The 15,417-nt window shown below is 36.6% G+C and overlaps 2 protein-coding genes across 2 annotated transcripts; one reads left to right on the forward strand and one right to left on the reverse strand.

Moving 5' to 3' along the window:
• The first annotated feature begins 24 nt into the window (after window positions 1-24).
• On the forward strand, window positions 25-4,441 carry LOC107572656 (dynactin subunit 1-like). The gene is made up of 4 exons (XM_016259087.1): window positions 25-154; window positions 242-367; window positions 4,230-4,372; window positions 4,435-4,441. Exons 1-4 carry the CDS (start codon window positions 92-94, stop codon window positions 4,439-4,441), a joined length of 339 nt encoding a protein of 112 aa, XP_016114573.1. The 5' UTR covers window positions 25-91.
• Window positions 4,442-9,337: 4,896 nt separating this feature from the next.
• epdl1 (ependymin-like 1) lies at window positions 9,338-14,792 on the reverse strand. Its single transcript, XM_016259094.1, has 6 exons — window positions 14,622-14,792; window positions 13,762-13,796; window positions 12,851-12,985; window positions 10,823-11,009; window positions 9,774-9,861; window positions 9,338-9,658 (listed from the first exon to the last, which is right to left on the reverse strand). Exons 1-6 carry the CDS (start codon window positions 14,710-14,712, stop codon window positions 9,544-9,546), a joined length of 651 nt encoding a protein of 216 aa, XP_016114580.1. The 5' UTR covers window positions 14,713-14,792; the 3' UTR covers window positions 9,338-9,543.
• Between the last annotated feature and the right edge of the window lie 625 nt (window positions 14,793-15,417).

Genomic DNA, 15,417 nt, shown 5'->3' on the forward strand with positions numbered 1-15,417 from the left:
GTGTGTGTGTGTGTGACGTCAGGTGTACGGCTCTCACGGACTCAGTGCATACGTGTGTCTGCGTCAGTCCTGCGCCGCCCTCATCGCCACCATGAACAAGATGTCCACCGCCATGCAGGAGGGAGAATACGACGGCGAGAGGCCGCAGTGCCCGGTACAAACACACACACACTGACAGCAGTAATCAGTCAATCCCATGATGCCGCTGCTCTGACTCGTGTGCTGTGTGTCGTCTGTGCAGCGTCCGCTGGTGGAGATCCGCGCCGCCGCCGTCAGAGCCGAGATGACCGACGCCGAGGGTCTGGGAAACAAGCTGGAGGACCGAGAGACGGTCATCAAAGAGCTGAAGAAATCCCTCAAGATCAAGGTCAGAATGCAGAAAACTCGTCGCTTCCGTCTTTATATAAGATATCATGAATAAATACATGTGTAAAGTTCAATACATATTAAAAACGTGGTGTTTAGATATTATGAATAAAGAAATCAGGGCTTAAAGTTCTCCGGCACCGTGCCAGATCTCCGGTGTGCGGCGTTTAGCTGTGGGAAATAAGATAGTCGTCCTACATTTAAAAAAAAACTTGTTGATATCACGTTTGAGTTAATGAGTTCGCCTACCAATGTATGAGAGGAACACAGCTTTCACTCTCAACCAAACTAACATTACTAGCCAATCAGACATTTTTGGTCCTATAAACATGAGATGCGCATAACTAGTATCCAACTGCAGAGTCGCAGCTGATGAGCACGACACATTCTGAAAAAGCTGTGAGGAGATTTCCGTCTAGAGCCATATTTATATAGAAAAGCTATCTTCTATATAATTAACAGAGCTTTGTAAACAGCTCAGAGTAATCACGCCATCTCCATAAGAACGATATGATTGGCAGAATGCATTTACCTGTAGTTTTGAAAAAAAGGTCTGTTCACACATGATCTCTTAAGGGTAATGTACCAGTGAAGACTGTATGTGTGAAAGGGCCTGAACTCTTCCTCTGCATCTGCGGTGAGTTTGGGTTGCTTAACGTTCATCTGCGGAAACTGTGCGTATCTCACTTAATTTGTAACTTAAGTCATTTATAAACCTATGCCAACACAGAATACATCGACATATTTCTAAATATGCGATTTATTGTACACGCCATCTCCATAAGAACGATATGATTGGCAGAATGCATTTACCTGTAGTTTTGAAAAAAAGGTCTGTTCACACATGATCTCTTAAGGGTAATGTACCAGTGAAGACTGTATGTGTGAAAGGGCCTGAACTCTTCCTCTGCATCTGCGGTGAGTTTGGGTTGCTTAACGTTCATCTGGGAAAACTGTGCGTTATCTCACTTAATTTGCAACGTAAGTCATTTATAAAGCTATGCCAACACAGAATACATCAACATATTTCTAAATATGCGATTTATTGTAGATCGCGATTTCAAAATAAAAGTGTCTTACTTTGCATGTGGCCAAATATTAAAATTAAATGGATTTAAACGTCGTTGAATCGCATGAAACCTCACCAGGCCGTTGGCGCCCTCTGCAGGTGTTTGTTATAATAAAGGCATATTGCTTTATGTATTTAACAGTTGTTCAATAAAACCATGTACTTGGTTTTCATACTTTATTTGAGCCCATTATTATTGCCTCATCATTAGTTTATATATAAATATAATCATATTAAAGCCTGTTTTTCACTTAGTTCTATTTGTATTACTAAAACACACTTGTCAAAATAATCAGTAGATTACTTGATTAGCATAATAATTGTTAGCTAAGCCCTAGATTTGTTAAAACTTTTCAAAGTATAACTGCATTGTTCTACTTTTTGTAATTAAAAGACACATTTTTTGTCATTAGAATATTTCTTGAGGTATTAAAACATTGTCTCGTTCTATTGAACCATGTATCTGTATTTTGTCTCGTCTCGTGAGCTAGGTGTATTGTCACACCCCTAGTGTCGATAAGCGGTGATATAGCTCATACTTTTCCAAGTGTATGATATAGCCTAGCTTTCATTCTTCAGGTCAATCATATACTCGTGGGGGAAAAAAATCAGTTTGAATAAGGAAAGCGATATCTTTGCCATAGTATCCTTTCAGATGTTAAAGTTGCCAGTCATTGCATTCTTTGCATGTGCCGCACTTTATTTGTACCATTTGTTTTATTAGTTTATATATTAGAATTTGAAAGATAATGACGATATTTTTTGATAAGTGATGAGTGAGATCTGATTTTAGTCCTTGAAAACCAAAAGAGTAGTGCTTGGAAAGTCCAGGAATGTTATGTTGCAGTATCTGTACGAACCCTGTTTAAGTTACCAGTTCTTAGAGCAGTGTTTCCAACCGGGGTGCCGTGTAAAAAAATCATTTTTTAATATTTTTAAATTGCTAAAATGTTCAAAAAAGCATTTATTATATAATATCCATATCTGATGTCGCCGATAATTAGAGATGCACCGAAATTTCGGCTGCCGAAAATGAGTTGACGGCTCAGGATTGGTGTTGCCCATTAATTTTCAGGGAAGCTGCTAAAGGAAGGTCGATTTGCTGCTAAAAGTTGCTAAATGATGTTGTGATGTCATTGCGCGATGACGTCATTACGTACTCACGACGCAAAATTGTCTCAGCAAAAATATATTTTTTATGTTAATTTAAATTTGTTCGTAAAATACTATAAATGCATAATATGTTAAAATATAAACTATTTTTATATACAACATTGAACGCTTTTGAACGATTACATTTTTGAACGATTACAAGTGTTTTTATTAGCTAGTAAACAAGTAAAACTACACGTTCTGAACAATTATAGTTTGAAGCAGTGTATTAGTAGTCAGTATGCTACGCGCTAAGAAAATAAATCACAGGTTTTCACCTGCATTACGCATTGCATTTTGTGTTTTCAGGTTACTGGGTTACAACAGATAATGGATAACGGATAATGTCCTGGAAAATTACTAGTACCTTTGCCATATTTCTAGATATTTTTCTTACAGTGTACTAACTGATCAACAATCACATGTACAAGCTACTAACAAGGTGTATCATAAATGAACAGTTATTAAATTATCATTGTTATGTACTTCTAGAAATCTTTGGTTTCCTCTTTTTGTAAAATTTAGATGGAAAATGTGTGCCTTTTTATTGTTTGAGTCACTTATCAAAAGTTGCTAAAAGTAGCCAAATAAAATTTAAAAATAGCTAAATTTGTTGCTAGGTGCTTTTGGAAGAAAAAGTTGCTAGGGTAGTCTGAAAAGTTGCTAAATTTAGCAACAAAATTGCTAAGTTGGCAACACTGGCTCTGCGTATTATCCGCTCTATGCGTGTGCGCTCCGCTCAGTTGCTCACGACCCATGTGACTGCTCCACTCATATACCGTTCATGCGAATCGGAACAGCAAAGTCCACTCAAACATTGAGCCGACAGGACACATGGATGTAGTACAGTACTGTTTCTGTCTGCAATAGCCCTACTGTGTGTAACATGGTGTGGTATATGAGCAACTCTGGTAACACTACCCTCTCATTCACTGATCTGCTGACCGCTGTATTACGCTCACGTGTTCTGATAATAATAGCTTTCTAGGACTAAGCGTTATTTGGATAATTGGTAAAAAAAAAAAACCTTCTGTTAGACCTACCTGAAAAACTAAAAAGCATTGTATTTAATTCAAAAGCCTGTCGTTATATTTTATTTGTGCTATCATTATTAATTTCTTTATTTGTGCTTATTTTATTACTGACCGCTTACTTGTCATTTTTTATTCAATTCAAAGTTTGAAATCAAGCTGTCTCATGCTACTGAACCAGAATGACCCAGCTGTAAAATAAAAAAAACACTGAGTGAGCAAACATGTGTGAGATAGCTAGTTATAATGGTAATTAAATAATGTTTACATATGAATAAAAGTCTACATTAAAATCTGTCATATAAATTGGTCTCTTCATTAGAAATTAGCCTACTGATTGCCACCATTGATGGACAAAATAATATTAAAAATATCTGTATGACATTATATTCTGCAGTTCTTCCCTGTTGTACCGAATATCTATACTTTTCAGATTATCACATCGAAGTTAGAAATTCAAATATTGTGACAAAATTATTTTGTAGGGTGCCACAAGTTTGTTAACATTTCCAAAGAGTGACGATAATTGTGAACAGCCCTAATTATTATTATCCAAAATAATATTTTTACATCTCTGAATGAATGAACTGTGGATGTGCCCAATCACTCAGGGTGAGGAGTTGAGCGAGGCCAGTGTTCGTCTGAGTTTGCTGGAGAAGAAGCTGGACACGTCGACGAGAGACGCAGACGAGCGCGTGGAGAAGATCCAGACCAAACTAGACGACGCTCTGACTCTGCTGAAGAAGAAGGAGAAGTACGAGTTTCTCTCACGTGATCAGATATCTAAATGTTACATGTGTTTGCACCATATTGTAGTGAGTAAACTTTCTTGTTATTGCTGTTTTAAATATCCAGCTATAATCTGTAGTCTGAGCCTGGCAAGGGCTAATGGGAAGGGCAGATACGTTTCTAGTTAGTTTCAAGGAAAGTTATTTTCAAATAATGTTCTTTTTTTTTTTTTTTGCCAAATAACCCTGTGTATGTGTTCACCCCCCCCAACCCCCGGAAAAAAGTTCAGGCTCAGGATTTTTCTTTTTTAGATACAGATATTATAAATAATATCAGTGTGCATATATGTATATATATATACAGTATCTCACAGAAGTGAGTACACCCCTCACATTTTTGTAAATATTTTATTATATATTTTCATGTGACCACACTGAAGAAATGACACTCTGCTACAATGTAAAGTAGTGAGTGTATAGCTTGTATAACAGTGTACATTTGTGTCCCCTCAAAATAACTCAACACACAGCCATTAATGTCTAAACCGCTGGCCACAAAAGTGAGTACACCCCTAAGTGAAAATGTCCAAATTAAATGTCTACGCTAATTGTCTTCGTTGGTCATGATAATTGTGAACAGCCCTAATTATTATTATCCAAAATAATATTTTTACATCTCTGAATGAATGAACTGTGGATGTGCCCAATCACTCAGGGTGAGGAGTTGAGCGAGGCCAGTGTTCGTCTGAGTTTGCTGGAGAAGAAGCTGGACACGTCGACATTGCCATTTTAACTATTTTTTATTAATTCCTAAAACTATAACTAAACTGAAAGTGAAAAGAGAAGAGATGGAGTGAAGTGTGTGTGTTCAGGGGGTGTGAGCGGCGTCTCCGGTGAGGTTCAGGTGGTGGACTCTCCTCTCCTCAAACAGCAGATCGACGTGCAGCGACTCGCCATCAAGCAGCTGAAGAGTGACAACTACAGACTGAAGGTCAGTGTGAGCCGCTTCACACACACACACACAGGTCCAGACTCTGACCTCTGCCCTCTGACCTCTGACCCCAGCAGGCTGAGAAGATGCGAGCGCAGCTGTCGTCTCTGCCGCCGCTGCAGCCGGTGAACATGACGAAGGAGGCTCCCGCCGGATCTCTGTACCGCAGAACTGACCTGCTGCTGAACAACCTGCTGAAGATGAAGAGAAGAGATGGAGTGAAGTGGGTGTGTTCAGGGGGGGTGAGCGGCGTCTCCGGTGAGGTTCAGGTGGTGGACTCTCCTCTCCTCAAACAGCAGATCGACGTGCAGCGACTCGCCATCAAGCAGCTGAAGAGTGACAACTACAGACTGAAGGTCAGTGTGAGCCGCTTCACACACACACACACAGGTCCAGACTCTGACCTCTGCCCTCTGACCTCTGACCCCAGCAGGCTGAGAAGATGCGAGCGCAGCTGTCGTCTCTGCCGCCGCTGCAGCCGGTGAACATGACGAAGGAGGCTCCCGCCGGATCTCTGTACCGCAGAACTGACCTGCTGCTGAACAACCTGCTGAAGATGAGCGCCGGCCTCAGAGTCGTCGACATCAGCGGGAAAACCTCAGGTCTCAACAAGCAACGCAGATCACTGATAACCGCTGAGAAAACACACTCTCTCTCTCTCTCTCTCTCTCTCTCTCTCAATTCAATTCAATTCAATTTAAGAGTGCTTTATTGGCATGACAAAAATTATACATTTGTATTGCCAAAGCAATTGCAGCTGGACTGCTCACAAATAGTACACATGTATTAACAGAAAGAAAAATAATAATATAATAATAATATATAAAAAGTATTAAGCATGTAGTGTAAAATTAATTACTAATGTATAAGTATATAAACTAGAAATAAAATTAAAATAAGTGATTAGACAGATTTACAGAAGCAGAATGTACATCTAATGTACTCTAATATAATGTAATCTAATATAATGTAATCTAATATAATGTAGCTGTGCTGGAAACATCAGATCAGGGCAGGCTGAGTGTGTTCTCTTCTGTGGTGACAGGCAGACACATATTGAGCAGCAAACACACAGCAGTTCTTCTGTTCTCCTAACAGATACGACACTTTCTCCTGGTCTGAGAGAGGTTGAAATGTCTTCACCCAAAAAAAACATTCTCTTAGAGAACTTTTCTCTTCTAAAAAATCATTTTCTCCTTACAAAATGTGAGAATTTTTTCTTTCTCTTTAAAAATGTTTTTCACTCCAAAAAAAGAGTTTTTAAACTTGACAAAAACATTTTTGGTTTGACTTTTTTTTTTTAATTTTGATGAAGTGCAGTGTGTTCTGCTGCTGTTTGACCGTGTGTGTGTGTGTGTGTGTGTGTGTGTGTGTGTCTCAGGCTGACGTGTCGCAGCACATCGTTTCGCAGCAGCCTGGAGCTCGTATGCCGTCCGACTTCGCCACGTTCCCCTCCGCCTCTTTCGTCAAGGTAAGAGCTGACAAACACGTGATTTATTAAGCTTTCGAAGTCTGTGCATTAGTGAACGTGCAGACGTGTGTGTCTCAGGCCAGAGCGGAGCAGCAGAGCGGCTCGGTGCTGGTGGGGAAGGTGATGATTCCCTGCGCTCGCAGACACACCGCCTCGTCCTGTCGCAGCAGCAGCTGCAGCGCGTGCATCGCCTGCTCATGACCTAAACAATCCCACGCTGTCAGGAGACATCCGGCGCCAAAGACAGCTGCTCGTCTTCTGAAAGCCATTCAACGCCTAAACACAGCATCACGTTTCTCACATGGGATAATACAGCAGGTGTGACTTTTTTTAGTATTGCGACGCAATCTCAGCATTAAAAAGATATAAAGCAGAATTGCAAGATATAAACTCACAATTCTGACTTTTATGAAAATCTGAATTGCAAGAAAAGTTTATTTTGTGGTGAAAAACAAAAAAACAATATTGTGAGATGTACAATCGGCATTGTGAAAAAAGTCCGAATGCTGTTACATCGCAAATTTCTTTTCTTTTAAATTCTGACATTTTTCTCAGAAATTATGAGTTTATATCTCACAAGTTAGAATTGCGACATAGCATCTTAGAATTTGAAGATATAAACTTCAGAATTAAAAAAAATCACAATTTATTTATTTTTCTTTGGGGAAACAATAAGAATTTCAAGATATAAAATCAGTATTGTGAAAAAAAGTCAGAATTTTGAGAGATAAACTCAATTGCAAGAAAGTCAGCCAGAATTCTGAGTTTATTGCAATTTTGACTTTTTTTCTCATAAATCTGAGTTTATGTTTTTGTGGGGGAAAACAAAAAACAGAATTGTGGGATGTAAACTCATAACTCAGAATTACGAAAAAACTGTCAGAATTCTATCGCAATTCTGACTTCCTTTTTAAGAGTTTAAATCTGGAAATTCTGAGAAATAAAATGTCAGAATGGCAAGATATAAACTCAGAATTAGGAGATATAAACTCACAATTGCGAGAAAAAAAGTTATTTTGTGAACTGCGAGATATAAACTCAGAATTGTGAAAAATTATAGAATTGTATAATTTTGCTCGAGTTTACATCTCACAATTTTGACTTTTTTGCGAGTTTATATCTTGCATTTCTGAGAATAAAGTAAAAATGGCAAAACTGAGAGTTGTCTGGATTGTGAGAAAGTCATAAATGTTGTTTTTGTTTGTATTACTCCGTGACGGAAACACACTTCTTGTGTTTCAGAGGAACTCCAAAGGAGACGCTCTAAAGTTCTGCTTTTGTTTTTGACTGAAAACAATCACAGCATATGGATTTGCAAAGACATTTTCATGTTGGTTGAAATATTCTTTTATATTTTCTCAAAGCTGAACCCGTGCGGTCAAACAGCTTCAACTTTGAATTATCTGCTCTTTGTTAAACGGTTCGCCGATAGCTTTGCTTCCATGCTTTGCTTTTCTAGTTCGTCTAATCGTTTGGTTGCACGTCACACAACACGACGTCAAGGTTTGTTTATTCAGTTTCTGAGTACACTTGGTGAAGGAGGTTAAAGGGCTAACTACTAGTTCACATGAAAGGAAAGCACTAAGAGATCAGTAGCTTTCGATGATAATCACCAGTAACGCACTCATATATTAGTGCTTCATTAGATTCAAAGCACCAATCAATCAATCAAGATCCACGACACTCGTGATTTATGAGTCAGAAGCACACGTGTTTTCAGTCTCGGTTTTTCTAGATTTAGCACCTTTTGCAAACGTGTATGACTCTTCTGATCCTCAGTACAATATGATCTCTGGTTGATTTGCACTTATTCTCTCGGATGACTGGTTCAGTGTTTTAATTGTTTATGCATTTGACATGTTTCTCAATGGAAACAATTGCAATAAAGATGAAAAAATATATTTTGTGCTTGACTTCATCCACTTGTATTAAATAATAAATGCACACTTTTGGAAGTCACTTTGGATAAAAGAGGGTTACTGTGAGTCTTAATTCTCATCTCCACAAATGATATCGGTCTTAAACCAGAGCCGAAAGGCTTGAAGTCATGGCATTAATTGTTGCATGCACTTGAAAAAGATGAGTATGTTTGTCTGGTTTTCCAGTGCATAGATCTAAACATCTTTAAATCCGTACATTTACTGGAGACGCTAAATGAAGTGAGACAATTATCTGTCAAATGTGTCTGAAAACTTGTTTTCCCTTTGAATTACGTAGATTTTTCTGAGCCCACTGACAGACATAAACTCAATTCCTCATAAAACAAGACTTGCCGTCTTAATATATTTTCCTTTGAGTCTTTAGACATTTGCGCTGGAAAACAAGGCAAAATACTGATGAAGAACATTGTGATGAGACGATATAATAGACGTTGTTATATTTTCAAACTTGATATATGGAGACTGTATTGAGTTCCATTCCAATTATTCCTGAAATATTCTTTACTTGGTCTTAAATTCAACATCATAAACCCTGCAAAGCATCTGCTGAACACATAAATGTACAGGTGAAAAAGCCAGACGCTTCAGATTTAGTGTTTGAGGAAAAAACAACTTTATTTTCCCTTTTTGTTAATGATTAAAGTGCTTTTGAGCGTATATGCGTTAGGTGCGCAAATCACTCAGACCAGCAACAGCATTTAACACTACACAACTAACAAAAGCATTCTGAAGACGTTGGTTCGAAGTGGTTAAAATCACAATAACACGAGTGTAACAGTGTGTTGAGCAGATTTCTCAGATAAAGGCGCTGAAGAAATCGAATTCTTCCTCTTCGGTGTCTGCATCGGCGCAGAATGGAGGAGGAAAGAACTGCTCCGGGTCCTCGATCCCCGTCACGGCATTAAAGTAGCTGAAAAACCAACATTAACGATGTTAATTATTACAAGGGTCAAAGAACAGATGCGTAAAAACACACAGTGTAGAGTTGGCTTTTGTCAGGTTATTTTCATGCTGGTATGACGTACGTCGTAACGACCCATCCAGTCTTCGCCGTGTAGTAAAGCGTCGACACCGGGATGCATCCGAACTCTGTGACCGTGGCCAGGTACTTACCTGGGAATTAAAAATACAAATCAACTAAATGCATGCAGTGCTTATAACTGTCCGCAATGGGAACTTCTGTAGATGAAACATTAACGGCAGCGGGCAGTTGTGATAAAACTGGTAAATATGCAAATCAAACTGACGTCAAAACCTTGACATGACGTTGATTTGATGTAAACCGAAATTCAAACATGTTGGTCTATTTATTAAACCAATTTCAGTCCGATTTTTTTATTTTTCAACTTCCTATTTTCATCCAATTACCACTGGAAGAGATTTAAAAAGAAGTTACAGCATCTTGATCAAGTATTGACGTTACAGTGATATCAAGCTGCCTGCTGGGTAATAAAACCAGGCATAGGTTCATTTGCATGAACATGGTTCTAAAAAGTTATGGTGATCTAAAATGTTGCATCATGTTTTATTAATGGAGAATCATCCTGCATCCTACAGAAATTGTATTTGTATTATTATTTTATTTGTAGTTTTTAAATGCATTTACATTTTTTTTTATTTCTTATTTAAACTTAGTTTTGTCAGATAATGGAAAACATCTTAAATGCATCTTACAGATACATATTTTTTGTTTATTTTTATTTTATTTTTTTTAATATTTTTTATTTTATTCCTTACTTTTTATTTCTTACTCAACTTTATGATTATTATTATTATTTGTGATCACTTTTATCACTAAATGTTGCATCTTGTTTAGTTAATGATAAATCATTTTAAATGCATCCTGCATCCCACAGATGTTTTATTATTATTTATAATTTTAAATATGTTAAATACATTTAAAAAAAATGTTCCTCACTTTATATTTCTTATTTAACTTAATGATTGTTATTTTCAATCACTCAAGCACTGAGTATCATATTCCTTAAATCCTCATTCATGACACCCGAGCAGAACTCTGTTGCTAGTTCTTTAAGCTGCTGCTGAGTTAGGGTTAAATCCACGTGATGCTCACCTCCAGTCTCAGGCACGTCTCCCGTCCAGGTGTTGACCAGCACACCTTCACCTGGCGCCGACGACCCTCCCAGAATCACCTGCGACAGCAGCGAGGCATTATGGGGAATGTGTGAGGGGTGGAAGTCCACATGGAGAGGATTCTTCTGACACGTCCGGTTCTTGTAGTCGATGGTGTAGACCACAGCCTGAGGGAATCAGTGAACACATTCAGTGACGCGACAGTATGCCTGAAACACATGGAAGCCCGTTTCTGCCACATGAGAAGCATATCATGCTTTGGTACATCATAATTATGACTTTAAAAGTTATAGAAGATACTACAAAGATAAAAAGTCACAGTTCTGACAGTCAACTGAGATAAAAAGTCATAACTATGAGAAAATGTTAACTGTGAGATAAAAAGTCAAAATTGTGAAAAAAGTATTATTAGATAAGTCAAAATAATGACTTTAAAAAGCCATAATTATGAGATGAAAGTCAAAATGATGACAGTCAATAATGAGTTACAATTGTATTCTGAGATACAATTAACTGTATGATAAAAAATGAAACTATGACAAAAAAAAATCATTATTAGATTATAGTCAAAATTATGACAGAAAAACACTTATGAGACAAAGTCAAAATTGCGACAAAAAAGTTGAAATGAGTCAATTATAAGTTAAAAGTTGAAATAATTACAGAAAGTAATAATTATGAGATAAAAATCAAAATTATGACAGTCAATTATAAGATTAATTTTTTTTTAAAACGACATAAAAAGTCATACTTATTAGATTATAAAGTCAAAATTGTGACATGTCAATTATGAGATATGACATAGGTTAGTTATGAGACAAAGTCAACATTATGACCCAAGTCAATTATGAGACAAAACTTCTAAATTATGACATAAAAGTTGAAATGATGACAACAAGTCTATTATTAGATAAGTCAAAATGATGACTTTAAAAGCCATAATTATGAGATGAAAGTCAAAATGATGAGTCAATTATGAGAAGTCGAAATTGACAAAAAGTTAATTCTGAGATTCAATTAATTGTGCGATAAAAATCGAAACTGACAAAAAAAAATCATAATTATTAGATTATAAAGTCAAAATTGTAACATAAAATGTCAATTATAAGATAGTCAAAATTATGATACAGGTCAGTTATGAGAAAAAGTTAAAATTAAAAAAATTATAATTATGAGATAAATCTGAAAGTCAATTATGAGACGAAGTCAAAATTATGACAAAAAAAGTTGAAATGATGAATCAGTTATGAGATAAAAGTTGAAATAATTACAAAAAGTAATAATTATGAGATAAAATCAAAATTATGACAGTCAATTATAAGATAAAACATTAAAACTATGACATAAAAAGTCATACTTATTAGATTATAAAGTAAAAATGGTCACATAAAATGTAAATTATGAGATTATATGACATAGGTCAGTTATGAGACAGTCAAAATGATGACAGTCAATTATGAGATAAAGTTGAAACGATGATATAAAAAGTTAAAATGATGAGTCAGTTATGAGATTGAAAAGTTGAAATAATTACAAAAAGTCAATTATAACACAATTTTGGCCTTTAAAGTCATAACTTCAACTTTTAAAGTCATAATTGTGACTTTTTGTGACTCGTGTGGAATGAGATGAACATTTCCGGGTAACTTCATATCCGCTGATTGTTGAGTGTAGAACGATGGTTTCAGTTCAGTTAGCAGCTGGCGTGTTTAGTAAATCATTGTTTGGATACTTTGACTTTTAATGGAGTAAATATTGTCAGAGAGCTCAGATTTTAACATCAGCACATTTTCTGAGTAGTTTGTTGCCTCATCCATTATTTTCCTATGAATGTCAGTTAGCAAACAAGCGCCATGCTTCTGAACGCTGTTCTCTGTATAATACAGCTGCATTGATGAGGACGTGGAGTAATTCACTTCTGTTCAGTTTCTGTTCCTGTAAGGCTGACATTACAGGGGTTTGTTCATGAGAAATAAATCTATAGTTCCACATGGAGTTTGTGCTTCACCTCTCGAAACAGGAACAGCATATTGGCATGGAATGATCTGCTCTGAACTCGACCAAACTCCCATAAACGGATGCGCTGGCCGATAGCATCGTAACGATATTTAGCAACCGCCCAGTCCTGCCCGTCTCGAGCGCTCTGAAACACACACAGCTATGTGTTTAAATATGCTTTCAGATAATAAGAGCAAAATAGCTACCAGACTAAACATTTGGAATCAGTAACATTTAAACAACAACACGATAAATGACTACTTTTATTCATCAAGGACGCATTCAATTGATCAGAAGTGGCAGTAAAGACATTTATAATGTTACAAAAGATTCCGTTTCAAATAAATGCTGTTCTTCTGAACTTTCTGTTCATCTGTGAATCCTGAAAAATACAATGTATCACAGAAATATTGTGCAGCACGACATTGATAATAATCAGAAATGTTTCTCGAGCAGCAGATCAGCACAGAGAAAGCTGCTGCTTTACATTAGAATAATATTTCACAATTTTTACTGTATTCTTCATCAAATTAATGCAGCAGTGCTGAGCAGAAGAGACTTTAAAAACATCTTCCACATTTTTGACAGGTGGTGTACATTTATATCTCTCATTCATATCTAGAGTTGATGAACTGGCCAACCAGCTCCAAGATCAATTACAACTTTTGAACAATCGCTCGATCAATAGGAGCCGAGAAAGACGAGAAGTCTTCAGTTCTCTTGAAATCAACTGCTCATGAATCTCAGTGAATGATCAAATCAAATCAAACCGTGATGCAATACCTATAGACTTCAATTGAATATAATTGACTATTACATGTAACATATGCAGAAATGCAAATATAGAAGTGGTTTAAGAGTATAGACCGATTCTCAAGGCATCATGGGAGTGGATGGTCATGAATGTGAATAATAACTCACCACGCTCATACTGCCAGACAGCAGCGCTGGAGTTCCTGTAACACAGACCACATGATTTACTTCATGCAAAACATTCATGAACACGCTTACAGTGCGAGCGCATGCAGCAGATCTGGATCTGCCTGTTTGTTTTTGCTTTATTAATAGCCAGGTCTGTTTTCCTGGACGTGCACATTGTTTCTTACATGTTGACTGTAATGAGAGATCAGATAACACGGTTATAAGAGACGTGCTTTAAATGCCTCTAAATGTTTCCATATTCTTGCACAATTATTATGCAGTATTCATAATTTATAAACTACTTTTTTATTCATGTCACACTGCAAAAAGTTGGCTTGTTTAAACCACTGAATTTATTTTAATTCTAATTAAAGCACAAAAATGATTAAAAAATAGTGACCAGCATCTAAAGACACAGTGTTATTCTTAAAAAATTCAAATACATTTTAATTTAAAATCTTAATTACATGAATTTCAAAACTGTCTTAAAACCATTAAAAGAAAATACCTGTAATAAAACAAACATAAAATATTTTAAAAACTTCAAACTTTCAGCTAGTTGCCAAGACAACATTTCTCATAAGCTAAAAATTCATAAGAACTATATATACATATTTGAGAAAACCAATACAAATCACATAAACAACAAAATTACTAAAAATTCACAATATTAATAAAAACTAGTATATTAATGATACTAAAATAACACTTGTCCACAAGAAACACGTTCAACCCAACACTAAAAAATAAAACCCAACATATTTTGGACATGCATTCTTCAAAGCATTTGAGTTATTTTGTAACAGACAGCAGTTCAAGAGCTGCAGCAGAGACCTGCATCTGTAGTTTGACAGACTTACGGCATCGATGCGGTCTCTGTGCCGAGCATCTTCCAGTCAGAACCAGCAGCAGCAGCAGCAGAGCCGAACACAAACCCAGCAGCAGCTTCATGTTCACCGCTCAGATGTGTGTGTGACCTTCAGCTGCTCTGCCTGCATTTAAAGCTCCTGACGGTAAACACATCCAGGACTTCCTTATTCACAGCACAGAGTTCACTCCACAATCCACCGCCTGCTTTTCTGTCGGCTCTCAGGAGGACATGACGTGTGGATCATAAGAGCTGAAAACAACACCAGCTCTGAGACCATCAATGACACATCAGTTTTAGAGACTCTCATGATTCAATTCAACATATTTATTACATATTCTCTGTGTTTACAAACCCAATCTGCTGTATCATTAACCCTTAAACCAATTCATTTCCATAACTTTTAATTATTTATTTGTATTAGATTTTATAATTGCAATATTTTATATATGTATGCGTGTGTGTGTGTGTGTGTGTGTGTGACCCTGGAGCACAAAACCAGTCATAAGGGTCCATTTTTTTTAAATTGAGATTTATACATCATCTGAAAGCTGGAAAAAAAAAGCGTTCCATTGATGTATGGTTTGTTAGGATAGGACAATATTTGGTTGAGATGCAACTATTTGAGCAAAACAATCTAAATATTGAGAAAATCATCTTTAAAGTTGTTCAAATGAAGTTCTTAGCAATGCATATTACTAATCAAACATTAAGTTTTGATATATTTACGGTAGGAGATTTACAAAATATCTTCATGGAACATGATCTTTACTTAATATCCTAATGAT

This window comes from Sinocyclocheilus grahami, unplaced genomic scaffold (genome assembly GCF_001515645.1).
Source record: "Sinocyclocheilus grahami isolate Dianchi unplaced genomic scaffold, SAMN03320097.WGS_v1.1 scaffold1788.1, whole genome shotgun sequence".
Classification (NCBI taxonomy): domain Eukaryota; kingdom Metazoa; phylum Chordata; class Actinopteri; order Cypriniformes; family Cyprinidae; genus Sinocyclocheilus; species Sinocyclocheilus grahami.

Coding starts and splice junctions, on each gene's coding strand:
- LOC107572656 (XM_016259087.1), top strand. CDS start 92: ATGAACAAGATGTCCACCGCCATGCAGGAGGGAGAATACGACGGCGAG. Junction 155..241: donor GCGAGAGGCCGCAGTGCCCG/GTACAAACACAC, acceptor TCGTCTGTGCAG/CGTCCGCTGGTGGAGATCCG. Junction 368..4,229: donor AGAAATCCCTCAAGATCAAG/GTCAGAATGCAG, acceptor CCAATCACTCAG/GGTGAGGAGTTGAGCGAGGC.
- epdl1 (XM_016259094.1), bottom strand. CDS start 14,712: ATGAAGCTGCTGCTGGGTTTGTGTTCGGCTCTGCTGCTGCTGCTGCTG. Junction 11,010..12,850: donor TGCTGTTCCTGTTTCGAGAG/GTGAAGCACAAA, acceptor TGATTCCCTCAG/GCTGTGGTCTACACCATCGA. Junction 9,659..9,773: donor ACTGGATGGGTCGTTACGAC/GTACGTCATACC, acceptor TTGGTTTTTCAG/CTACTTTAATGCCGTGACGG.